The sequence below is a fragment of the Sander lucioperca genome, chromosome 22 (genome assembly GCF_008315115.2).
Source record: "Sander lucioperca isolate FBNREF2018 chromosome 22, SLUC_FBN_1.2, whole genome shotgun sequence".
In the NCBI taxonomy this organism is placed as follows: Eukaryota; Metazoa; Chordata; class Actinopteri; order Perciformes; family Percidae; genus Sander; species Sander lucioperca.
Window position 1 is genome coordinate 18,658,554 of NC_050194.1, and position 27,462 is coordinate 18,686,015.

At 41.3% G+C, this 27,462-nt stretch overlaps 1 protein-coding gene across 2 annotated transcripts in view; it reads right to left on the reverse strand.

Moving 5' to 3' along the window:
* Window positions 1–27,462, reverse strand: part of LOC116061077 (disintegrin and metalloproteinase domain-containing protein 12-like) — a 70,440-nt gene that overhangs the window by 14,761 nt on the left and 28,217 nt on the right. For both annotated transcript variants that reach the window (XM_031314958.2, XM_035997332.1), the window contains exons 4-11: window positions 20,011–20,089; window positions 16,523–16,599; window positions 15,226–15,412; window positions 10,590–10,655; window positions 9,966–10,037; window positions 9,372–9,541; window positions 8,602–8,686; window positions 6,334–6,482 (exon numbers count right to left, since the gene is read on the reverse strand). In XM_031314958.2, coding sequence (XP_031170818.1) covers window positions 6,334–6,482; window positions 8,602–8,686; window positions 9,372–9,541; window positions 9,966–10,037; window positions 10,590–10,655; window positions 15,226–15,412; window positions 16,523–16,599; window positions 20,011–20,089 — 885 coding nt within the window. The remainder of the gene's footprint in view (window positions 1–6,333; window positions 6,483–8,601; window positions 8,687–9,371; window positions 9,542–9,965; window positions 10,038–10,589; window positions 10,656–15,225; window positions 15,413–16,522; window positions 16,600–20,010; window positions 20,090–27,462) is intronic.

The window sequence follows — 27,462 nt, forward strand, 5'->3', positions numbered from 1 at the left end:
CTCTGTAGCCCCTTCAAAGCCCCATTAGCATGCGAAAAGCACAGGGCCCCAGTGACGTCTCCCTCCATGGGGAGAAGGAGATCTGATAAGGCATATTTTATGAGACAGGGAATCATAAAAAACTCAAGCCAAAATGTGCTTCCTTCGCAAGACTTGCAACACCTATAAATTTGGGAGAAACGGGGGATGGTGTGTTTTTAATATTGTTTTGGAGCGGACAGAGAGGGTGGTCTGCTCCATGGGAAAAGCACACAGCCCATTTCTCTGATAATATAGTGTCTAAGACTGTATTTTGTTCTCTGTGTCTTAATAAAAGAAAGCACCATATGAGGTTTTAATACCTCCGCCTACACCATAAAGGACAGCTTAACAAGGCCAGAATGGGTGAATCTGCAATGCAATATTCACACTTATATCTGTGCTTGTATTTGTGCACACAGATTAGTTAATGTATGAGACAATATGTGGAAGATCCAGGTCAACTTAGATGCCCAAATATTTCTTTTAACAGGCACAACACACTCAACAGATGGAAGTCAGTAGACACAGTCAAACCGCATGTTTGCTCGTAAAACCTTTGTAGGCATTCATTTTAATGATTTTTTATATGAAATGTGTCCAATTCAGAGTCGTTTACAATTCAGACCATCATGGAAATTGCCTACAGAGTAAATCAAACACAGGCCATATATTCAGTCCATAATGTACTGTATTCTCCAAAATGACGCAAGATAAGCAAGATAAATTGTCTAGTTAGCTTGTGAAGTGTTTCTGGTCTGGAACAGGGTTGAAAGGACAGCAAACATGTCATGGTTGTAGCACAATTGGTAATTCCTACACATCTTTCAATAAGCATATTTCAAGAGGAGCTTGTGCATAAGGGCCGATTCATACACAGCCTGAGCTGCTGTGGCATCAAGTGGTAACTGGGGTACCTCATATAACGGTCCTTGGCAGCCTGTAGAATGCAGCTCACTGAGGTGTTTCAAGTGATACATGAGTTTAAATGTGGTTTTAATTTGTTTTCAGCTGAGCCTTAAAGTCAGACCTATTGGCTGTATAGATGCAGAAGCTGTTAAATAACCACTTTCTTCCTGGAGTTTTTCATCTCAGAGAAGGAGGCATTTCTATGTAGCTCAGTGTAGACATGTCTATCAAACAGGGTTTTTTCTCTGATTGGGTTTCACATCTGATACGGCTCTAAATATGTCATGACACTATGTGAATGTTTTGACATGACCTCATTCTCAGCTTGCCTTTGATTTCTGTCATGTGAGGAGGCGGCTTGCATCAGCTCCTGCTGCTGACCCCCCTCCCCAAACACACAACCTGCTGCTCTCTAACGTCAATACTATCCAGAGGTTAGTTAGGTGAAAGTGGGGTACCTCAAAGCAGATCTCTGCACACTCTGGATTAAAGCAAAAGATCAGAGTGGATTTGTAATTACATTAAATGGCAAAAGGAAAGAGCAATAAGTAAAGCTGTAATAACAGCCATCATTGTGCCCTCTTTTTCCCTTCCTCCTCGCTGAGCACCTCAAGGGAATTTGCTATGATGAACAGCTGTCAAGGCTGCTGTTCAACAGGCAGGCCACTTCCTTAGCAACTGCTGTTGTTGATTTCCTCTTTGCCCCCAAAAGCCCGAGCCAAAATTGCTTGCTCAAGTTGCACACCCCCTGTTTTGCTGCATTCAACTCCATGAACTCAGCCCTGTTTTTAAGTTACAAGCCCATGCAATCCATGACAAACACTCACATCCCTGAGATACATGAGTGGCGCAGGATCCAGCTGTTCTTTATGAGAGGCAATACAGAAATAATTGGTCTACCCTGCAACAGTGTGGGGGTGGGAGAAGGAGTAATGGCTGTGAAAATGCAGACGCACCGATGAATTACAGTGGATGGCATTTAGCAGCTGCAGGCCCAAGGGTAAGTAAAGCAGTGCCAGGGCTAGTCACGGTGGACACATCTGGGTCTCATGGCGAACTAAAGACTCTCTAGACAACCACTTATCCCATGGGAGTCTGGACCACCCCCTCAAAAGAAAATACCCACTCTGTGACCTTCTGGCTTCTTCTTATCCTGTTCTTGCTTAACAAAGGATGAGCAGTGTTCACCTCTGCCTGGTCTCTATGACTGCTCTTTGTTCTGTCTCATACTGCTGCATTGTTTTCCACCTCATTGTGCGCCACTTCCACTATGGGATCAATTATTCTCTGTTCTCTGTGTTCTTTTGTTCATCTCTAACCTACAGTCAGTGTTTGACAGTTGGCTCCTAAGCTTCAGAGGTAGTGCAGTTGATGGTTGATAAGAATGTAGCAATCACTGCAACTAAGCTGTTTGTCTGACCAACCTTTTCAATCTTTTTTTTTAAAGATTATTTTTTGGGCATTTTTAGGCCTTTATTGACAGGACAGCTGAAGAAATGAAAGGGGAGAGAGAGGGGGAATGACATGCAGCAAAGTAGGTCGGAGTCGAACCGAGGCCCGCTGCGTCGAGGAGTAAACCTCTATATATGAATCAGTTAGATCAAACTTTTCAATCTAATTTAAAGACTCCAGACTTTGGTCAGAGATCCAGAGAACCAGGAAAATTATATTATGTCAACATATTTTTGGCAATTTAAACTTTCTGCATTGCTAGATGACACTCCATTAAAATGATGTGGTTATTCAGTGTGTGTTTAGTGTTGAGCATGCATATCTAAAGAAGCTTTTACAGGTGAAGGATTAAAAAACCAAATTAAAACTAAATTACTAAATTACTACTTTTAATTACTATTATCTACTAAATTAAATGTATTGGGAGCAGTACAGTCTGCCTTCAGTAATGAAAAAAGATACATTTCTTGTTAAAATGTTGCAGACCATCATTGAATCCAAACCTATTTCACCTGCGATAAGAATACTCTTAAGGCGAAGTAGCACATTAATACACAGAGCCCTTTCCTCCTAGCCTGTCTGTCCTTGTGGTTCAGATCACACAGAACGCCGGGAAACCCATCCAGCACATCCTGCACAGCCAGTTCATGTCACATCTTTTCAGCCATAAAACACTGATCGGGCTATGAATCAGATCTGCCGGCCGTTCCAATGACGCATCTGCCAAAACATTTTTCGCCATCCTTGAGAACGTTTGAAGAGAAAATATAAATTGTGGAAACACTGATTGTGACCCTATCTTCATTCTGCTATACGGTTTTATAACATTTTTTGAAGACAGATCTTCTGGCATGAATGTGAATAAAGGTTCATTCAGACCTGACTGTGACAACTGTAACTATGACAACTATTTCATACTTGCGTCAGTACTTCAAAATCACAGGTGCTTCACAACACATTAAATATTAATTGTATGGCTTCCTTATAGCTTGTAGAGCCTGAGCTCTGGGCGATGACATTAGGTAGATATGAATTGTTGTGGCCTTTGGTGCCTGGCAGTCTGGCCTACACAGATACTGAAGAGCATTTTCATATTGATTTCCCTATGGACCCAATTAAACAAGGCATACTAGAAAGTTCCTGTTCTTCAGCGGGGCACGGGGCACATTTCCATGGCACTCTGACTCACTTCCTGTGATTCCTGATTATTTTATGACAAGGGAAATACATCAATCTCTGTCTGTCTGTGAGCGCACCCAGCAGTCATCATTTGACTCAGGGCTTGAGTCAAATGATGGGCTGTGTTTATTTTCATGATATACATTTCATATACAGTATCATGGCATTTGTATGTCATCTGTATACATCTGGAAACGAGCTTCATAACACAATTCAGAACTTTTCTTCAAAATTGTGGTTTAGTCAGAATGCAATTTGCACTCTGACAGGAAGAAAATTCCTTCCTTTTACTTCTTTAAGACTAGAACTGGTGGCCAGGCTCCCTTCTGTCATGCTCACATGTCTCCGCCCGGAGTCCATTTACAATGAATACCTCACACAGGCACCAATATTGTTTCCTGGCAACTGTGGTAATAAGCCACACTTTATTGATGAAATAACTAAACAAGAGACTAAGCAAGAGAAGTGGACCAAGCATAGAACCCTGTATAGTTCCTGATGTGTATGTGTGTGTGTGTGTGTGTGTGTGTGTGTGTGTGTGTGTGTGTGTGTGTGTGTGTGTGTGTGTGTGTGTGTGCATGCGTGCGGTTTAAGCAGTTTTAATCACAAAGGATGGAGACACCAGCCTGTTCTCATTTAGAGCTAATGGGGACATAGTGGGATGGATGGAGAGGGGGACGCGACAATTGACCGTGACCAATGTGAGCAGGAAACAAGCAGTGCTCTGTGCGGATATGCAGCTGGCACTGAAACATCTTGTAGTTTTACTGCACCCCACCACTTACCCCTAACCCCCCACCCGCACCCCAGTATAATCATGATGAACTGGATCCCATTATCTCCAGCAACAAGGCCAGCAGAGCTTGATGGGTATCTGTCTTAACATTAGTGACAATGAAGACATTCCTGTACTCTATTTGATTAAAATGAAAGATCAATCAAAACTGCAAAAACAAAACTCCTCAGTGAGTGAGTGTAGGCGAGTTACGCCAGTACTTTCAATTATTGAATGCAGGGGCCGGTAAACAACAGGGCTTTTGTACCAACTCATCCAAGTCCTGGCCTTGTGAAGAGGCATTTTGTATAATCAACATTGTGCTTTAAAAAGAGCTGGTCACCTGCCTGGAAACATGGCAGTCAATGCTATAAACTAATTACAGTAGCTGCCGGATGATGAACAACATTAAGGGGATTGCAGCAGAGCCTATGTGTGTGGCCACGTGGCATTTAAAAGCATGGAACTATGAGGGGCTTGAGCTGGACTCATAGGAGATGTAGTACTGCCTCAGGCAGAGAGTGTATGGTGCTGACCTGGAATTAACCGAGATGAGGCAATCCAGAGTTCTTAAACATCCTTATTTAAATGTATTGCTTCCTTAATCCAGGATTAAATAGCAGAGCAGAAATATGGAGCAATAAGGAGGTGTAGAGGGGATTATTTTTTTAAACCAAGGGCTAGATCTTTTCTTTATTTTGTCAAATGGAATGAAAAAAGCACAGTCTCTGTGAAGAGCAGAACAAAAACTATAACTATAAATATTCATATCTTATATATTTCTCACTAGCCTATGTTTTGTAACAAACTACATTCTTTCACATTTAGAGAGGTTCGTCACTGCTATATTTGACTTCAGACTGAGATATTTTAAGGGAGAGGTGATACATTTTCCCTACATAAAAACTGTATAACAGAGCTGCAGAGATTTTCCAAAATTAAAGTTGCATGTATGTAAGAATAGAATCACTCTAACTGGCTGTGAATAAAGAGGAAAAGGAGAGAGCCAGGGAGAGACAGTAAGAGAAAGAAACATAAAAGTATTTCTTGCTCTTTATTTATGTGTTCATATTGTTGCCAATTTTAGGATAAAGTCCTCGACCAGGGATACCCTCAATCATGGTTAAATATACATCTACATCTTACTGCTGTGTTGTTTTATGAGTCTATAATCAAGAATAGTGTTACCCTGTTTTTAATGGGTCTGGTCCAAAGCAAATACAAAGGGATGTTTCCAACATAAACCCCAATCTGAGGCTCCCATAGACCACTAGACCTTGAGCTGGAACTGATACCCAGTGCTTCCACCCTGAGCATCACAATCACTCTGCTCGGCCTAAGATGTTAAACATTACAATTCATAGTGAGCAACTATAACTACACCTCTGTCTTGATATGTTGTTAGATGCACACTTTGACAACAGACACTTTCTGCGCTGTTTTTTAGTCTATTGCAGATCAGCTTCATTGTGTCAGGATAAGTCAAACTGTACTGTTTTGGCAATGCACTGCCACCGAACCATTGGTTTCCCATTCTGAATGAGTCATATTGCCTTAGTGCATTAGAACAGCTGTTGCATCATAAACCCAACGGCCCAACAGTTCAACAGCATCATTTGCTTACCGCTCGATAGACAATAAATTAAAAATGGAGAGCATGTGGAATAAGGTTTACATTATGATCACAATCTAGGCTCTTTTAAGCGACACTCACTGTATTTAATAAGTTACTGAGCTAATGCAAACTTAATGATGGCCTTAACTTCATGATGATGCATTTCAGATGGTTTTGGAGTTAGACGTCATTTGTTAAGCCGTACCAAAAGCGGCCTAACTGCAGTGCACTGCAGCAGTGAATTATTGCACATGTCCCAAGGCTAATGAAGGCAGCTAGCTGAAATAAAACTCCCGCAATCCTGGATATTGCATTACGAAGTAAGGAGTCAGCTATCTTGAAGATCTATTGACTCTTAATTGTCGAGATAGAGGCTGTGACTCACCCGGTGGAGGGAGTCATGATGCAGCCTCCACGATCCACGGTCACCCTGCAGCCACACCCCCTCTCTGGGGTGTCATGGTTCATTCCAAAATTGTGTCCGAGCTCGTGGGCCAGAGTGACTGCAGCGCCAAGGGGGTTGTCCGAATGGTCCTACAATAAAAAAGATCAATCATGTAAAAACTGAACTTGCCATTGCCTCTCACCAATATTTGGTCTAAAACCTCTTTACTTTATCTTTTTTTTTTTTTTTTTTTGGGGGGGTGGCTTTTTCCTTTATTACATAGAGACAGTGGATAGGCATGAAAGGGGGAGAAAGATGGGGGATGACACGCAGCAAAGGGCAGCGGGTCGGACTCGAACCCGCGCCGCTGCAGGACTCAACCAACATGGGGTGAACGCTCCCACTGGACGAGCCAGAGGCCGCCCCAAAACCTCTTTACTTTATGAGTCCGATTTATTAAGTATATTTCTAGTCTGGACATGATGCTACAAGCAATGTCTTATGATAAAATTAGTTCAGTTTATAGCTCTGATGTAGCAAACAATAGCTAATTAAAAACAGACGTTTCTGATTACATTCTCTAAGGAACAAAACAAATAATAAAAAATGTAATGCTAGCCAAATTGTTATTCCCCACAGGACCTACTGGAGAAACATTACTCAAAACAAGTGAGTGTAATTGCATATTGCTAAGATTAAACAAACAATGCTGTTGGATCTGTGCTTATCAGAGCGTTTCCTCTGCTCGACGTTCTGGCACTGAAATGAGAAATGAAACAGCAGACTGCGGGCTGTCACCTTCAGCTTGCTTGGCAAACTTTGACAGAGCCAGATGTGGTGCTTCATCCGCACAAATAAAGACATGTGCCCTCCTCTCAGCAAAACTAGCAAATGGGTTGAGAGACAGAGAAAAACTCTCAAAGGACAGCTTGAAAATCACACAGCAAGCAAAGATAACTAAACAGATAATGCTCGAGGATGCACTGTGAAGAAGAAGCTACAGTGACGCAGAGTGAAAGCTTTGTTGGCTGAGGTGCCGAGATTTCCTGCAAGGTGTGTAAAACATGAACACATGAAGAGGCCGGATAAATAATGGAGCGGTAGCAGTTATCAGCCCTTCATAAATGCAGAGCTGTGCGTCAGAACACCTTGCCTTTGGAGTCTTCCGTCACTGTGCATTATTCAGTAGTGCTGTGCAAGTCGAGCTCAGACTGATGAACTGCTCTGCTGGGGGCTTTTGAAAGTAACGGTCATCATCAGCTGTCAGCACAACTGCGCAGCCTGGACTCATGCAAAGAAAAGCCTCTGATTCTGTTTCCTGGAACAACGAAGACACCTTCACTGTCTGATGAGGCTGAAGCACTATATGCCACTGTCTGTGTTTCGCCACACCAATGACATTAATGTCACATTCAGGGCTGGTAAATGGATATTCCAGATGTTTTGAGAATGGATGTTTAGGATTTTTTTTTTGAAACAATGAGACCCATAAGAGAAGTTGGCTAATAAGTTCAAAGGTACATTGTGAATGAAGGGAGACAACAGGGTCGTGATTTGCCCAGCAGAAGAGTCTGCGGTTGGAGGCTAATCCTTTATGTCTCTGACCTGATGTACGTAGAGCTCTATCATAATGACCAAGTCCTCACTTTACCATCTGGGAGGACAAGAGTAAAGAACCATCTGGGGACTAGCTGTAAGCCTTACCACCAGCCAGCCAGGCCACAAGACAAACAGCCACTCAGGGACATAAAGTATAAAATAATAGCATGACTTGCGCTAATACAACATGACTTGTGCACATAGTATAGGGTTGCAGTTCTGCAATGGGTGATTCAAGCGGGGATATGCGGTACCCTTAAATTCACTCATTTGTTGCACCTCATTAAGAAGCAAAGGTTTCCACTCGTGTAATCGATACACACACTGATTTATCAGCACTAAGTGGAGGGTACTATGCATACCAACTTGGCTTTCCCTGGAAAAAGACTCAATGATGTGTGTGCCCTTAAGTTAATACAAGTTAATATCAACTCTGGAATCCTTAGCTCAACCCTTACACAAGAGACTCAGGGGGAGAAATATGAGAGTATTATGTCAGACAGAAGGGAGGTGGAAAGCACCAGGCAAAGAGCGGAGGGCAGGAAGAGGGAAATGATAAAATAAGCTTGCTCTCCTTTTTCTGGAAGACAGAGACGCACAAAATATTTCATTTGTACTCCTTTGCTTTAGGATGGATTAAAGGCACATGGTAAGAAAAGGTTTATGTACCATGACGATTCCTCCCGACTGCTCTGCTGTGCACATACTCATGATGGGTGCCATACCAATGGTGGTGCCCTGGAAATAAACCCCACTAAAGGGGAGAAAACAGAAGTCATCACATCATCAAACTTTAACTGTCAATCTCATAACTTGTTATGCAAATGATAGGACTGACTGACCACCTGAAAGACAAACTAATTCTAAAAACTCCTGCCCCATCTCCTTGTTAAACTCTATTCCTCTAACATATGTACAGTACATGAATAGGTTTAGCCTTTCTGTAAAAGTAAATACAAATATCTGAGTTGTTCTGTCCATATTCACTGGTAAACTGGTCTATACATCTGTACTGGATAATAAACTTTACAAACCAAATATTTTTTTGAGAGAAAGATGTGTATTTTGTCTGCATTTTGTTAGCATCTCATGAGGATTTTGCAACTGTATCATGAGGTAGGAAATCCAATTTGTTTTTCGGGAAACAAAACCATGTCTGTTGGTTATAAAAAAATCCACACGGTAGGGTACATTTGAGGGTAGCTCTAAAGAAGAAGAGCAACAACAACTCATAATACAAAACATAATATTCAATTTAGCTTGGTGTAAATAAAAGACCACTCCAAAACTATCATGTACCATTCTATATATATATATATATGTATATATATTCTTATTTTGTGCTCTCAAAATGTTTGGAATTAAATCATAACTCTCAAGCAGTAACATGCATTGTGGAACACAACTACTACATGTGTATGCACCAATAGCAGATCTACCTGATTAGCTGGGCGTTGTCATGAGGCTTCTGAGGCAGCAGCTTGACTTTCCTCCAGTCTAGGAACTCGTGCAAGGTGGTGAACGGGTCCTGGGTGATGGGGCACTTGTCCACATCACTCCACACCTCCAAGCCCACCAATGCCACACGGATATTCAGAGCCCTGTAGAACTTAAGGTTGAGGGGATGTATAGGAGAGAGAGATGTGTTTTTAGCTTAAGGGCTTATGATTCGTCTCTCCGAACATTTCTGTTACTCTCCTCGCTCTACATTACCTATTAAAACACAAATGTTATACAACGGCCGCTTAAAAATGATGAGGGGCTCTGAACAAATCCTCAAACATTAATCAATTAATGACTTTCCATATAAATAAATCATGTTTCGCTTTGGTTTTATTACAATGCCACCCACGGCACGTTTTATCAAAGCGGGCCTCTTCACAACATTTCTCAGCCGAGTTATGGAATTGATCATTCATTCATAATCCAATCAGCCTCTGCTCGCAGGTCGGTTAATTCTCAGCAGGCTTGATACGACCTCTAATAAATCACACGCCTATAGCACATTCCCATACTGTTGATTTGATTGTTACCTTGTCCACGTAATTGGCGATCTCAGCCAGTCGCTGCTTGACCTTCTCCATGTCCTTGCCTTGCTTCTGAAACTGAACAACACAGGCACAATAAAGCAAGGAGAAAAAGAGGTGATCCGCCCTCTGGAATGTTTATTATCATCAAAGGCATTATTTGGTACATATCAACATGGCGTCAGCTCGAGAAAAGTTTTCACAGGGTGTCATGTTAATTCCACTGGCGCTCGTGCTGCCGCTGCCATCATCAAAGAGCTCCTCAGTGGAGCTTTGGGAAATGATATAACCTCAAACCACCTTGTCTTATATGCAGCATTTACTCACTGCTCTAAAGCACGTGATATACATGTCTCATGTCACTTTCTTCTCTTTGCCTTCTTTAATGTCTTAAGTCTGAGATTTGAAATAATTCAAAGCACACATAAGGGAAGCCTATTTGTCAATAATGTTTGCAGAGAGATGTAGCTGGAGCTGGACAGTGAAATGGATGAGTAAGTGGACTCATCAGAGGCAGAGCCCTCTTATCTATGTCTCAAAGGGATGGAGGGGCAGCTAAGTATGTGACCTCTGAGCCAATTTCCTGTGGAATTCAGAAGCAGAGGGTGAAGAGGTCGAGATGGTGCTTACCTCTCTGTTGTCGGCCACAATGATCAGCTCCACATACTTGGTCGTAGTCTGGACGTGGCGTTTATGCTGCCAGGGGTGAGTGAAAAGGGAATGGAAAGGGAATAGGTTGGTGACGAGGCAAGAAAGAGCATTAATAGAAGAGGAAATAGAGGGTGGTAATAAAGTTATACACCAAGAGATGAAGAGAGATGAGGAGAAGAGAGAGGAGAAGAAGAAGGACATTAGGAGGACACACTTAACCGCAGCTTTCTGGAAAAAGGGAAGCCTAAAATTAGCAGGTGGCCACTCAATATGGCTTTTCACCTGAACTACACTCTACACAAACCAAAGCAATCAGCTACACTTCACTTCTGACCCAATAAGAGCTGCTAAGGTCACACCTACCTCAGATAACATTCTATACAGGAACCAGCATATTAACTAATAAATCACAGTTTTTGGACAATGCTGCCTGCACTGTTGGCAGTATACATATACATATATATTATAATAATTTTACCAAAATTCAAAGAGCATGTTATCTGCTCAGTATTGATTTATGTAACAACTTCACAGTGATTCTACAAGCATTGGAGTACAGTGGAGTATGGGCTAATGAGCGTATGTTCAAATTGAAGTAAACATTAAAAATTAGGAGTTTTCAGATCTCATTTGGTGTATATTTATCTCTTTTGGTGTGGTCAAAGATAGTCTCTGTCCAATCTCTTTGGAATTAGTTGCAATGAATTATGGCAACAACAAAAAAACTTTTTTTCACGTTTATCTTAATTTAGCGTGTTGGCATTTACTAATTATCACTAAACACAAAGTACAGCTGAGCTTGATGGAAATGTCATTAGTTTTGCATGTATTTCGTCATAAACCAAATACTGGACAAACTAAGATTTTGACCTGATAATGGCTGGAAGAAAAGTACCATTAATGTTTGAACGAACCGACTGACATTGCCATGCAGCTATGCTGCCAGCATGGCTAAAAAATAAAATGATAAAAAAGATAATAAATAACAACAAATTTAAAGAAAAATCAAAACAATTGAAAGAATGTATAGGGAAATACAAGTAAAAGAGAGAGTATAGCGCTGACATTGTTTTGGGGATCTTCTAAACCAAGACAAATATAACCTCTGGCCATGGAGCAGATGCTGCTCTCAGGCTGTAACTCACTTCGACCACACGACGAGCTAGGATCTGTCTCACCTGCACACACGCACACAAGCTCAGTCTTTGCACGAATACACACGCAGATCCTATACTATCCTGCTGGTTAAGTGTTTGGCCTTCACTCCATGGCCCACTTTCAACCTGAGCCTCTTTATCCGTGCTGCTGGCCTGGCAGCCTGGATCCTCTTTGCTCTTATCTGCCTCCTCCATAGATAAGCCAGGATGGGCAAGTGTGCTCTAAATGTACCCTATGGTGATTACCAAGTCTCTTGAGGGCCACTGGAGACGACACACACACACACACACACACACACACACACACACACACACACACACACACACACACATGCACACACACACACACACACACACTATGTTTAATCAACTCAGTGAAGAGCATCCCTGTTCTTGAATAGAATCCGATGAGTTAGAGATATATAGGTGAGACATATTTCTGTATGTCTCTATAAAACTGAAAATACAACTGGAAAATTGGAAATATTGGTTTCTGCATCCAACACAGTGGATGTGTAGAAAATAAATTGACTTTTAATATATCTTCAAATTGTATCAACAACCCCCAAAACCCTAAACTTCACATAAATGTTGAACACAATATTCTCCCTCTTTTTCCCTCAGTTCCTGTTTTACACACCACTTCTGCTTCAATATCAAATAATTAAGGTGTCTTCATTAAGCAAATGGAGCTGGCTCAGGTGTGGATGAAGATGAAAACTGTATAATGGAGATTAGAATATATTCACCGTCCAGTTTAGGCTGGCATCCAACTGAGTTATTTTAATCCATATTTATTCATAAATGATCTGTTCTGCCCCAATATTAGGTTTCAGCCACAGAAGACAAGACACTCATTACATGCTGTGTTAAGGTTTGACATCTTGGACAGCAATAGAGATTAGCAAGAACTCATGTTGTTGACATGCAGTTCCTGTCAGCTCTCCATCATATCTCTCTCCCTGTGTCTATCTCATCTGACTCTCATCATCCAGGGGCACTTTGCCAACACGCCTCCTCATTTTTAGACCCTCAAGCAAGGCTTATCGTAGCAGCAGCACCTCGGTGTCCTTGTGTATCATGCTGTGGTGAGCGTGCTTGTATGCCACCAAATACAGAAAACCAGACTTTACATTCTCGCTTTTCAGTGTACCTTCTATTTGCTACCCTCAATTACAATTTTTTGAAATTATCCTTCACCATATTATCAGTTTTCACGTTTCATCACTGTGGGATTACCATGTTTGACCAAATCCCTTATAAACCACATCTGTCTTCACTTGGTAGATATGTTTTCCCTTCTAACTCTGGCATCTCTTGCTGTGTTAGGGGGTTAGGGACATAATTATTTTCAAACAAATGAAAGGGGACATTGTGATCAGATAAAACACATTAAAGTGTTCATATTATGCGTTTTGGCTTTTTTCCTTTCCTTTATTGTGTTATATATCTTTTATGTGCACGTTATAGGTTTACAAACTGAAAAAGCCAAAAGTCCACCCCAAAGGGACTTACCATCTCCAACAGAAAACACTGTTCACAAACTGCTCCAAACAGCCTAGTCCAGCCTTTACTTCCGTGACAAACATGCGTCACTTTGCAACACACGTTATAATGCTCGCCTAGCTGCTAGCGTGGCACGCCCTCATACTCTGCTTCTGACTGGCTAGTTGTCCTTACCTAGGAACTGCGCATGTGCGATTCCCAACAAAGATGGAATAGAAGTGTGATGCCTCACTCTGTAGCTAAAACAGAGAGCTCAACACACAGGGTGAAAAGAGGAGCTGCAGCAATGTGCAGTACAACAAAAATATGGTGTTTTTTGAAAATTAAACCATGTAAACCTATTCTGATACAACCTCTAAATACAATTATGAACCTGAAAATTATTATAATATGAGCACTTTAAAGTACACCGAAAAAACCTCTCATGAATAAGAACTAGACACATTTTTCACGCTGGTATAAATTGTCAACACAAGCCTTCTTTTGTTATCTTATCCCCCCTCTGTTTCAGTCAGTTGGAAACGTCTGCATTGTGCTGTTGTCAAGATTTCTTCACTTGGGCTGAATCTTTGCTGCCCTCTTAACACTGAAGACAATGCTTGCCACTGAAGCCAATACTATAATCATCAACAGGAATCAAAAGCCACAGTAAAACATCAGAAAAATCCCTATCACTGCATGAATAAATAAAAACTAACAATGTGAAAAGACATGCTATTTTAGCCAGCAAAGCCATATGTTTGGCCTGCTTCCCAAAAACACACTCAATCTCAGTATACCCTTAATGAAATGACCAAACAACTGCTACAATAAAAATCAGTTTTAAAAAAATGGAAAGTCCCTCACATTTATGCTGCATCACAATTATGGTATGTTTGCCTGTCCTCCTTGTGGGTCCTTAAACATCTGTTTCATCTTTTACACCACCTATCTGTGTATCTCTTTGCATTGACTTGATAAATCAGCCGTGTTCATTCTCTACTGTCATCCTCCACCAGTCAGATAGAGATCACTGGAGTCTGTTTTCCACTTATCAGCGCTCGTCATCTTTAAATCCCTATTCCCTCTAAAGACAGAGACTCCCTGTGACCATGGTCCTTATGATTTATTCCTCTGCTCAGTGAGGTAGTAAGGGGCTGAGTGTAGGGTGTTGGATGGGGATGGGGTGGGGTTTTAATAAAGCAATCTTTTTAATTCTAGATGGACAGGTCCTGCTGAAGGCATGATGTACAAGGCTGCAGTCTGATCTCACTTTTGGAGCAAACGGTGTCACTTAACAGCCAATGTGCTTTTCACAGGCGTTTATCAACCCTGGCTGTCCATACATTCTAGATCACTAATGGACACTGTTAGATCAGATGGAAGGAATGAGTGAATAATTCAACAAGTAGTAGCTTCTAAAAGATGTAACAGGCCACTTGCCAATATTTACATTGCAAATTATCTTTTTAAGGAGGGTAAAGGTGAGTAATGTTTTATATTCTACACAGTCGGAATCACCTTTCATTAACATTTGAGTGACAAACACAAAAGAAAGCCAAATCAAATTTACTTCCAGTGGATTATGGATGGTCTATCGTGAACCAGGTTTGATCAATTTGACCTGTTGAAGACCTGGTGGGGTCAAAGGCTTTTAAAATATATGTTCTCTCTGAGATTGCCTGAAGAACATTTCTTCTAAGTAGCAAACCTTGGAGATTTGTTAAAAAAAGGAAAGCCGGCAACAAGTTGCAACTTCCCCGGTTCAAGTCCGGCTGGGGACCTTTGTTGCATGTCATTCCCCATCTCTCCCATCCTAAGTTTCCTGTCATCTCTCTACTCTCAACGTAGTAAAGTGCCCAAAAGATACTTACAGAAAAGAAGTAAGACATCTTTAAGATAGATACTTTCCAAATCACATTGTCAATATAGACAGGAGCTGTGGCTAAAATGCATAGTTTAATGATCCTTACCCTTGTGCCGAAAGCCTTGAACGGACTGCTGTCTGCATGTTCAATGGGGTAGGATATGTTAAATTCATGGCCACAGGTGCCAGGTGCAAAATTGAGGTGTTCAGCTGTGTAGATCCAGTGAGTCCCATCAGAGTGATCAGCAGATGGTTCCAGTACATAGGATTTGCCTTCAAGAGTTATGAAACCTCTGCAGAGAGGAAAGGTTAGACAAGGTGCCTCATCATATTCAATTCATTTTTTTCCAGAATTCAAAGACTGGAATGGCACTGAAACACATCGGATCAGGAAATAAAGAATGTCAATCTGACCTGACTGAAATAAAAGGAATCCTGACTAATGTGTCCTAAAGTAAAAATATGATAAATCATTGTGATGAGTGCACTAAAGAGCAGTATCTCCTAGTTTTTCCATTGTTTCCTCTTTCTTAACTTAACTGTTTTAACTGTGATTTAAAGTGACATCCTCATGCAGTGAGACTGGATAAACTGTGAGATTCTCACAAACCTTGCGCAACATTCACAACCACATGAACTCATACTAAACCTCCCCAAAAGTCTGAGCATTGCCAACCCAAACAAAGAACAATTTGTGAGCTCTGTACAAAGGTTCGGTGCATCTGTTGTCAGACAAGTTGCAGAAAAACTGAAATGAATAAATATTAAGACCAAGGGCAAAAGCAAGGGCTTCACAATCAGACGGATCACTCCGCAGAGGGTGTCAACATTTGGCTGGTTTGTGAAAACATTCCTGAAGGTGTCCAATGATATTACTGCAACCATTACTCTGGTTTGACATCTGCGATTTCAGTGTTTTCAAATCTGAAATTCTTCACTTACTTACAATATGTCAAGTTTACTGCTTTTCAGCAGTATAAACAGGGTGTCATCTCAACGTATTAATGTAGCAAAATTCATTACTTACTGAGTCCTGTTGACATGCCATTCCTCAGAGTTGTACACTTGAGACTTATGACTTGGCTTCAAGTCAGACTTAAAGGATAATTACTGTTTATTACAACCTGGATCAGATTTTCATAGCTTTGATGACCATTTTAATGGTTTCGATGGCATTGTGCTAACCAAAATAATTGATCAGAGAGGTTGTACACAAGCCAAAAGTTTAGCCACATTACCTGAACCACTTTGTTTGGAGGTTAAGCTGAAAGTGAGTACCAGAGATGGTACTGCTGGCAATAATCACTTGTAAATATATGTATAGGAAAAACTGTGTGCACGTGGTGCAGCTATAGAAAGTATTTGCTTTGGAAAATGAGAGAGAAAGTGTCTGACACACTTACTTAATACCAGCACAGGTACTGAGGCTGACGTCCGAGTTGACATGACCCTCCACCTCACCGTGGTAGTAGCAGTTTGCCTGAGTGAGCACAGAGAAAAAGTATTTAAAATTTAGGACATGAGGAATGGGACCAATGTGAAACTAAACTGGTCTTTAGGTTCAAGCACAGCTCAACAACAGCCGTCCCAACTGATCACTGTGAAATATGAGCAAATTTCCTCTGGGGGGGGATCATCTTTTGCAGTTAGCAGCAGCCCACAGGCTGATGATGGTTGAAATCAGTGCGCAATCTCACATCTCCCAGCACAACCTTTGCATGCTGCTGCGTTCCCAGGTACCCACTTTCATGGACCACCTGTAAAGCTGCAGCAGGGAGTAACAAAAGTGAATTAAGCCTCTGTTTATTGAACCAGGACGATCAATAAGGCAGCGAGAGGGCGGGGAGGAAGCGTCTGGTTTGGAGTAAAAACAGCCCTTCTGCTTCAGTTTGACGGCCTAGCTCAGGTGAGGTCTGACCAGCGGTCCATCTGCCACCCTGTTCTGGAAAACAAGGAAATGTGAGTTTTCCACCCCTCTTTGACTGCCTCTAAATATAGAGTGCAGGCAGTACATTTCAATGTCCAGTAGCCTCCTTCAAGGCCTCCTCGAGAGGCTGCTGATTTAGCATGTTCAGTGTCTGAATGAGTTTCTGGTGTTGAAGGCGATCCTTGCTACAGTAATTCCTGAATCACAGAACTTTTTCATAGTAATTCTGCAATAAAACTATGATTATCCAATTCAAGTTTTCTCACTAGTTAAACAGCATTTATAAATAGTGCCTTTAAGGTTGGGGTTCAATAGCATTTTCTCAAATCTGGACCTAGTATAGAATCCACTTATTATCTTTTGGACTGGAAAGAAATGTTACCAGTGAAGATAATCCATGCAGCACTTACATTTCATCCAAAACGTATTTGACAAAACACTTACGTAGCATATAAACATAATTTTTTGGAGACAGGGTTGAAAAATGGTTTTGGCTATCGGAACCCAAACCTACTGCCCAAGGGACAATATCTTATTCAGAGGACATTCAGGAAGTGGACCCAAAGCCGTCGTCTGTTTGGCCACTTTCCATATCTCTATCTGGAGGTGTACTAAGAGAACTATCCATTATAGTGAGGTAGAAAGGTGCAAAGAAAGAACAGCCCATTACATGAAATATGAAATCTTAGTGCAGAGAGGAGGAGCAGTGCTGGATTTAGTGCGCTGAGTTAATGCTACCACCTCATGTTTCTTTGATGAGATCATGACTGTGATGCATCGATATAAAGGATATGAATAGACTTTTTGTTTCTAAGGTTTCTGCAGAAAGAAAGGAAAGTGCTTACACCTTCATATCTGGAATAAGAAAGATTAACAACTAATACCCAGATTATTGTGGGAGGCAACCCCGGGTGTGAACATTACATTGTTTATCATAACTATGTAATTATTATTCTAAGTTCTCTTTCGTATCTATGCTAGTGATTCATATTCCCAGTAGATGGCTTTTGTTACAGCACATGGCACTCAATTATTGTATTGTGGACTTTAGTGAGAAAGGGAGAGGACGTTAAACAGACAGAGGGAACCGAGGGAGGGCTGAAGTCACTCCCAGCACTACCTTGCCTTTGACTCACAACTGAACCCTCCAGATCCCTTGCCCAGATCACTATATCAGTCTCCTCCCTGCCGGCAGGACAAATAAATTAACTGCAGATCAGTCTCAAAAGATCTGGCCGTTTCCAGTAAAAAAATGACCCTCCCATAAAGAGCTGGCTGTGGTCATGAGAGAGGAATGAGAGGAGGGATGGAAGTCGGAAGATTCCGTTATTTCCCGAGCTGGTAAGACACTGAGCAGGTGGATACATACAGGTTATTGGCACTGATCCTTTGGTCCATGTATTTTTATTTTTAATCACCATCTATCTCGTTTGCTGGTTCAAGTTTTTTAAATGTGAAAATGTTCTGCTTTCCTCTGTTTTACATCATTTTCTTTTGAATGGCAAGCAATACGAAGGCATCATCTTGGGCATGTTTGAAATTGTGATGACATTTTTTAATTATCTATTATCTATATAATAAAAACAACAAATTGCAGAAGCCCTACACCCATTAATCCATCAATCTAACCATCCATTCATGTTAGCAGCCAGCTATCTCAGTTGCAGCCTCTCAGAGTCTCAGAGTCCACCCTGAGCTGACCTGCTACAAGTCCTTCATTGTCTTTATGCTTTGGAATGGCAGCAATTCTGATGAGCTGGCCGAGCCCAGCCAATGATGGTCCAGCTCTGGTCTCACAGCAGTCTCAAGTGGAAAATGTTGTTCATTTCACTGTGTCGGCTGGCCATTATTGAATTATTTTAATCTCCTCTTTTGTGGATTTCAGCATAAGTAGGCCAAGCGTTCTGTACAAAGACCTCACAGGATGTCTATATAATTAAAATTAGACATTTAATTGCTTTCCAAACTGCAGATGATCAAATCACTGAATTCAGGCAAGCAGGTGGAAGCTTTGAGGCTCGGAAACTGTTCCATGTGGCGCATAGTTTCCCAATAGTCTTGCTGTTTCTGGACCTCGAAATAAAAATCCTTCAATAGAGGGATATTTATGGATCCATGGAAAGATGTTGTTGTTGTTGTTTTCAAAGACCCATTGTGTTTGAAAGCAGAACATATTTTGCTGAGAAAAACCCAATGAAGATGAGAAATATTTAAAGTAAATCACAAGAAATTGCAAAAAAAAAACAAACCCCAACCTTGATTGATTGGAGAAAATACAACTCTGGAGGTTTAATTTATGAAGTGATTAATCATAAACAGCAAAAAATTTTGTAATTTTGTAAGTTATGAAATTAAATAGCTGACACTTCACCCTGTTGGAGCAATGGTCAAAAAATGATGTACCTCTCTATATAAACCCTCAGTCAGAATAAGTAAAAACTTACATTGTCATTTGAGAGACTCACCAAATGTAATCAAGATAGTGTGCAATCTCAGTTTAACAAGTACAAGGCTCATGAATGCAATGATAGGTGCTGAATATTTTACAGTCAGTGTGACGTCTAAAGTGCACCTAGATGTTCACTAGTTTCATATTTTCTTGCAGACCCACGTTCCAAGTAATTTGGTGGGATGGTTTGAAGTTTATCTATTATAAAAAGCTTCTCTGACCTCTGTCCACCTTTTATTTAATCAAATATGAATCTGCTGGCAGAGAACAAAAATGGGCCCACTCACCTATATAATCATCTTTATGCGCAAGACTACCCAATTCCAGGTGGCTTAAAAGTCTTACTGCGACATCAATTTTTCTTTACTTCGTCGCTGACCCTACCAAGTGCACAATGACGCAGAACCCGAAAAGAAGAAGGGTTCCACAGAGATTCACAACAGCTGATGGGTGGGTGCTGAAGAATTGTGTCAGCAGAAAATAAAGAAACCGAAAATAAAAGGTTGTTAACATACCGTGAAGTTGTGAGAGCCTGTGACCGCAATGCCATCTTCCAGGTAATGGGTTTCTGTATAGTTACTTGCAAACAGCCCCCTAGAAAGAATAAACAAAGACAACAAACACTCAGAAGACAAACAGCCTAGTGTGATTTAAAACGTAACACTGCTTGAGTATAAATTGAAGCTGTAGGCATCAAGAAAGACATTTGATTTAAAAAAAAACTAAAAGCTGCTGTGACGTTTTCTATTAAGCCAGTTTCACACCACATGCATGCACCATGAAGAAGCCATAACTCATTCCATGAGATATGGTAGAACAGTAATAAGCTTACACATTGCGACAATTAATGAGCAGATGGACATAAAAGTATGATCTGATAAAAACTTCAATGGAGAGATTATATTGACAGGAAAACAGTAAAGACATCATTTTTAGTTACAGATGGGAATCAATAACACTATAAAGTGACTCTCTGAGGTTACCAAGTGATCCATTTACAGTTTATATCTAGAAAGCACAATAAATCAACACAGGGAATCTCTGCTGCATGCGAACAGAGGCATTATGTGCTGCTCTCTTTCTGCCTTGTGATGAAAGAGAAACGCCTACACATGATCAGCAGTAATTTCAAAACCTACTGGTAATTTATATAAATATTCTTGACACAAGGTGTCACTCACTTCCTTGTTGATTTAAGATTTAAACCACATTTAATGATGGAGTTGCTAAGTTGTCATGGAGATGGTTCAGTTGTCATCATGTGACCGAAAACAACAAGTAAGTAGGATGTTGTGTTGAGTATGTATTTGTCAAGCTGCTGTTAACACAGTCAAGAATGACCCTTCAATATTTTGTCCCCAGCGGAAAAGCATTTACGGCTGTCTCACTCTTGTGTTCTGGAGAAAGTGTTCATTCTGAACATCCAGCATATAAATGAGTTATGCATTCTGAACATCCAGCATGTAAGTGAGTTATGCATTCTGAACATCCAGCATGTAAGTGAGTTATGCATTCTGAACATCCAGCATATAAGTGAGTTATGCTACACAATTTTGATGCTTTTCAGTTGTGCTGTGGCTCTGGGTCACCAATGGAATCCATTGGTTCAATCCAAGTGTACTACAGTTGCTGTCCTCCAAGAAGCAGCAAACTACAAACCTTTCAGACTGACTCCTGACCTGTAGACTTTTTTATATATATATATATATAGGGGTGTGATTTATTATTTGACACTCAAAAGATAGATTTTTGGTTGGGTGCACCACATAACTGCCAAACTGTGCTGACCTGTCACTGCAAAAAGAAAGCCATCACAGCCATACTACAATGATGGCTGCCCTTCTCGTCACCTACCGAGTTCACCAAGCGCTGCTCTGGCGGAGGGAAGGACACTCAGCAAGGGGGAAAGAGGATCAACAGCAGAAATAGATCAACAACCGAGCTGAGATCCAAAAAAGCTATGTGGACCCCTCCTGGGTTGATTATTACAGCATGAGCATGTGTATTTGTGTTCATGATTTGTATAAGTGAGTCCATGTATTGTAGATACAGCGAGTGCATGTACAGTATTACACCACAGGACACCAGCAGATGGTTGGCTGGTGCTGCTAATCCACAGCAGAGGAACAAACCTCAGCAGGCAGCTGGATTCTCTTACTGACCTCACCGCTGACAACCCAGCCGGGAGTGTCAGCTGTAACAACCTGGGGAGGGGGGTTATTTTGTTTGGGAGCTGTCAGCATGAGACACAATGCTTCCCCGCCCTCAACTCTTCTGCTGAGCCAAAGAGCTGGTAATAATCATTGGATCAAAGCGAGGCCAAAGAGGAGAGAAAGCCAAATAAAATGATGTGTTTCTTCAGTCTTAATTAGGTCTATGCTCTCGGTCACACACACAACCTCAACATCTGCCCACAACAGACAATAAAGTCTGGTGAGTTTATGCGTATGTGTCTGCTCCACTGATTGCCTGCAACACTCTAGGAGAGTGTGGGTATAAAGGACACTCATGTGTCTGCAGCAACCAAGGAGCTACACTGTAGTCTGTCTGCAACATGAAACCAAAAAACCTTAGTCCACCATTATTGGCATTCTTGCATTGTTAGCAGAATGGTAGTGGAAGACAACTAATATTCTTTTACTTCTTTCCTACTTCTATGAGTGTTCTCCAATTTCCTGCGTACAGACATGGCAACCACTGGCCTCTCTTGTCTTATTTCTGAGGTCCTTTCTGTTCTGTTCTAGTTACTGATGGACCAACAGCAGTAAATTAGAGGCCAGTGGTTCTAAATGAGACGTTTGTCCCTACCATTCTTTGGTTGGTAACCTATATTCCTGTCTCAGCAGTACACTGGAATTGCAACTGACTTGGCTTGTCACTAGCGTTCCTATGCTGCTAACTCACATGGTTAGTAGCTTCATAGCATAGGTTGCAATGGGTGCCAAGATTACAGTAGATTGTTTCCTGGCAACGGCAGTTAACCCTAGTGCCTAATGAGGAAAGTATGTCCCCCCATCACTTACATTGAAAGTGAATTAGTAAGGAATATTTTAATGGTCCATATAAACATAAGGGAAAACCTGTTCCAACCTTTATATGTGCAGCCGGCTATTGTTTAAAGACAGACTTGGAAATTATGAACCTATTCTTTAATGGGATAGAACATGATAAACCACCAAATCAGAGTTGTAATCCGCACTGCAAACAAAAAACACTATCCAGGAGTACCATTTTCATCATTAAGCCACAAAAACACATAATGACTGCAAGTGTGACACGACAGGAGGTAAATATCCCTGAGATGTGTGCTACTGCTGCATTAGCTTGTCTTAAAACTGACAGAGAAATATTTGTTAACTTCTCTACATCTGTTAGACAGGTACAATACCTATAATTACAGTTATGTATTGCCATGCTATCTCCAGGCTGAAAAACTTTTTTGAAAGAAAGTATATTAGGTTGGGGGGAAGAGTCAGATTTGCCTGTCAGTAGATTTGACAACACAGACAAAAAGACAACGTCACTTCAAGCTAATCCTGAATGCCAGCAACTAAATGCCACTTCTGTTCTTCCTGCATTCAATTATCATATTTATTCTGTTGTATCTCTGTTTAACATTGTCAGCCTTTCTCTCCGTCTTTGTATAGGGAAATAACACCGGGATTTGCACAATATCTTATCAAAATGGAATATATTCGCATAGAGAAATAAATGTCAAGGCCTACTATTCAAACACACACCCTGCTGTGGACATTTTAAATAAGAGAATACAACCACGCTAACCTCAGAAAATTTCTGAAAAAAATCTTTTTGGTGATATCTCAACAAATTTGGATCATTTTTTTACATGTAGTCCTCATTGCTAGTGTCTGCTCTGCTTTTATGCCAGTAAAGCAAATGTTGCGTTGTGAGATATATTGATTGCAACAGGCTTGATGAATTGGAGTTAGTGCCTAATCAATCACCGGCAAACAGGAGGTCTCATTTGTAGGTGAGTGTTGCATATGACCTAGAAAGAAAGGTCCTTTACAGCACATAAACAGCTTTTATATGCTGATGTAACATCAGTTTTCTATTGATTACGACACACAAATGGACATCTTTCTCTCGTACCGAAAACTTGTGATGTGATTACCGCAATACCAAAACACTGAAGCATACAGAAATATTGACAACTGAACCAAAGTCACTCCCAGGCCATTATCAGTGTTATAGAGGATAGGAGAGGAGTTTATACTGCTTGAGACACTTGAAAAAATCTTTCTGAATTAAAAAGTGTAATCAAATTAAAAATTGAATTATGTGACAGGCCAAGTAGAGAAAGAAAAACTTTATTGTAAGAAAAAAACAGTGTTTCCTACAAAACAGCTTGCCCATGCTGTAGCATCATGGATCTGTTCTATTCGACTGAATATAAAATAGCACATTTTTCAGTCAGTAGTCACAAATGGGTTTCCAAATTTAAGCTCTACGGGACTCTCCCTTTTCCCTTGATAAGGTATCCAACTATAAGTATAATCGAGCAAAGAAAAGGTTAGGGCGAATGGAAGTATGTTAAAAAAAGTGCATGAAGAATATATCCTTAATTGACTTGCTATGACTCGTACATTGACACCACAGTCTTCATTACTATTGTTGGAGAACAAGCTGGATCAATGTGCAGCGATTTCCCATTCAAAGGCTTCGATATGTCTCATTAAACTCAGACAATCTAATCAGGGACTTCTGGACAAATCCTACAGTTAACGATGATAAATGAAAAGCTAGGCATTAGGCCTTTGGAGAGCAAGTAGCTCTCTAGCACTTGTAAGCTCTGCTCTGTAAGGGAAAGTTATAACAGATGTAAATATAAACATCTAGAGCAGATGAAATCATCATCAAAGAAATACGTTTCTCGTAAAAGCTAATCTAGGAGCTCCAATTAGTACATTACATTTCAATGGAGAGACCCGTGAGGCAATGTGGTAGTAATAATGTCCCTTCGCTTTTATGTGGCAAGAACCCAGCTCCGCGTGGAAAAAGTGGGATCATGTGCATGGACCCCCCCCCCCCCACAAACCAAAAAAACCTTGTCTCAGTGTTAGTAACATTCTTTTTCCAGGCGCAAGGGAAGAGGGCCAGTCTTCCAGTCTTCCTGGCTGTGATCTGTCTGACATCAGGCAGTGTTGCAGGCCAGTGCCAAGTAGAGCAGAGAAGCAGAATTCCCCCTGCTTACCCTGAGCTCATTGCAACTCCCAGTCTTCACCAAGCATGTCATGAACTGAACTGTTAGAGCATGCCAGCCAATGATTTCTGCTCAAGTAAGAGGGAGGAAGGGGGGGGGAGTCAAGGCGGACGGTTTTGACTTGCTTCGTATAAGCTGCCTTATTCAGTAGCGAGCAAACTTGCGTGTGTTGAAAATGCAAAAATTAAAGCTTTTCATAGAAAGCAGAGGTTTATCTTTTTTACAGTTAACATTACAGCCTCAGTATGCTTCTTTACACCTGTGTGGCATCCTGTGGGTGGTTAATTGGTGAGCGAGATGGTCAAACAGTAGCCATTAATAGCAGTGGCACGCAATTATTGCAGTGACTGTCACCTGTAGATTGATGTGGTTAAGCCCAGGCATGCCCCGTGAAATCAATAAAGTGTCATCACTGTGCAATGTCTGTGTGATTGATGACTTCACAGGATCCCAATTACAGAGACTGGATGATGAATACCACCCCAACAATGGACAAGATAATTGGAATTAGGACAGAAGTGCAACACTAATCTTTGATAAAGTGTGAAGATAATGACGCAGACTATACTGAGATACACAGGTCTGTTAGTTTATATCAAACAACAGATATAGTTTCTTAAATGTTACAAGTACAAAAAGTACACCTAAGATGGTCCACTAACCAGAAGGTCTGCTGCTGTTGAAATAAAATAGACTTGTATCTCATATACAGTAAGAACCCAGACATCCTAACATTTGGATCCTCACTACTACACCTATGCAGCTAAAAAGACTGAGTATGTATATAAAGTAAGGCAGTGTGATCACCAGACCACGAAAGAGAGAAAGCTCAGAGAGGAACCAGGGATGTGCTGTTGTGTAGACATACATATCCAAAGTATGTCCTCACCCAAAAAAAGAAGGGCATTTGTCGATTCTTCACATGCTTAGAATGACTTATGCTTTCCCATCAAGAGGGCTGGTGGAAGACAGGTGGAAGTGGCGTGATACTGTTATATGACCACAAAAGCTCTCAGGCAGGAGATCAGAGTGGATGGTAACCATGACCCCAATCTTATCCTAGCAGTTTCAGTTGCTGAACTTAATGACACTTCAACCATAGTGAGGGCAGACCAGGAAACGCTTAAGAATTATTATTGGACATTAAGCAAACATGCTGCTGACTCACCATATTATGGGAACACTTTGTCTCTTGCTGCACCACAGTTCAGTATGGAGTGACACATAGTCCAGCCATTCCAGTCTGACAAGCACAATGAAAACTTATTACGCAGACGACACCCAATTATATCTGTCAATCAAGCCAGACGAAAGCGGTCAGTTAGCTAAACTTCAAGCGTGCATTAAAGATATAAAATCCTGGATGACCCACAATTTTCTGATGTTGAACTCAAACAAAACGGAAGTTATTGTGCTGGGACCCAAGCACCACCGAACTTCATTATCTAAATATATAGCTACCCTAGATGGTATTGCCCTGGCCTCCAGCACTACTGTCAGAAATCTAGGAGTCATTTTTGATCATGATCTATCCTTTAACGCCCACTTAAAACAAACCTCAAGAACAGCCTTTTTCCATCTTCGTAACATTGCCAAAATCAGGAACATCCTGTCTCAAAACGATGCTGAAAAACTAGTCCATGCATTCGTAACTTCCCGGCTGGACTACTGTAATTCTTTACTATCAGGCTGCTCAAATAAGTCCCTCAAGACCCTCCAGCTGATCCAGAATGCTGCAGCACGTGTTCTGACAAGAACTAACAAAAGAGATCACATTTCTCCTGTATTAGCTTCTCTGCATTGGCTTCCTGTAAAATCCAGGATTGAATTTAAAATCCTTCTCCTGACCTACAAAGCATTAAATGGTCAAGCACCATCATACATAGAAGAGCTTTTAGTACCTTATTGTCCCACTAGAGCACTGCGCTCCCAGAACTCAGAGCTACTTGTGGTTCCTAGAGTCTCTAAAAGTAGAATGGGAGCCAGAGCCTTCAGCTACCAGGCTCCTCTCCTGTGGAACCAGCTCCCAACTTGGGTTCGGGGGGCTGACACCGTCACCACATTTAAGAATAAACTGAAAACCATCATCTTTGATAAAGCTTATAGTTAGGGAGTGAGGAGTTGCAGCATAGTAGAGTAGAGTAGAGGGAGGCAGGAAGTACAAGCCCGTTCCGGCAGGGGAGAGTACGAGCCCGGTCCAGGGCCCCTCTCTTTAGCCTGCCTCTCTTAGTTATGCTATTATAACTCTAGACTGCTGTGGGAAGCTCCTTCCAAGGACACAATGAGCCGCTCCCTCTTCTCTCTTTTCACTTGTCTCCTTTTGTGTGCATCTTAGTCCCAGAAATGCCTGTTACTAACCTAGCTCTGGGGAGTTTTCTCCCCGGAGTCCCTTTGCTTCTTCTTCACCCAGAACATCGCCTTGGAATTGGGTGGCACCTACACCGGGGTCCTGGGTGCAGCTGACGCTATGGACTTACTACACCCTGCTACGCTCTGCGTTTCCCCGCAGTGTCCGACTGCGTCCTGCCGCGTCCAACCGCGTCCACCCAGGCTGCTGTGCCACACTACACCCCACAACGCCCTGCTGTGTCCTACTATGACATGAACTACTATGACTACCATTGTGATCACTGCTTCACTATCTTTATTATGACTATTATTGCCACCATTCACCACTCCCCCAACTGGTGCCGTCAGACACCGCCTACCAAGAGTCTGGGTCTGTCCGAGGTTTCTTCCTAAC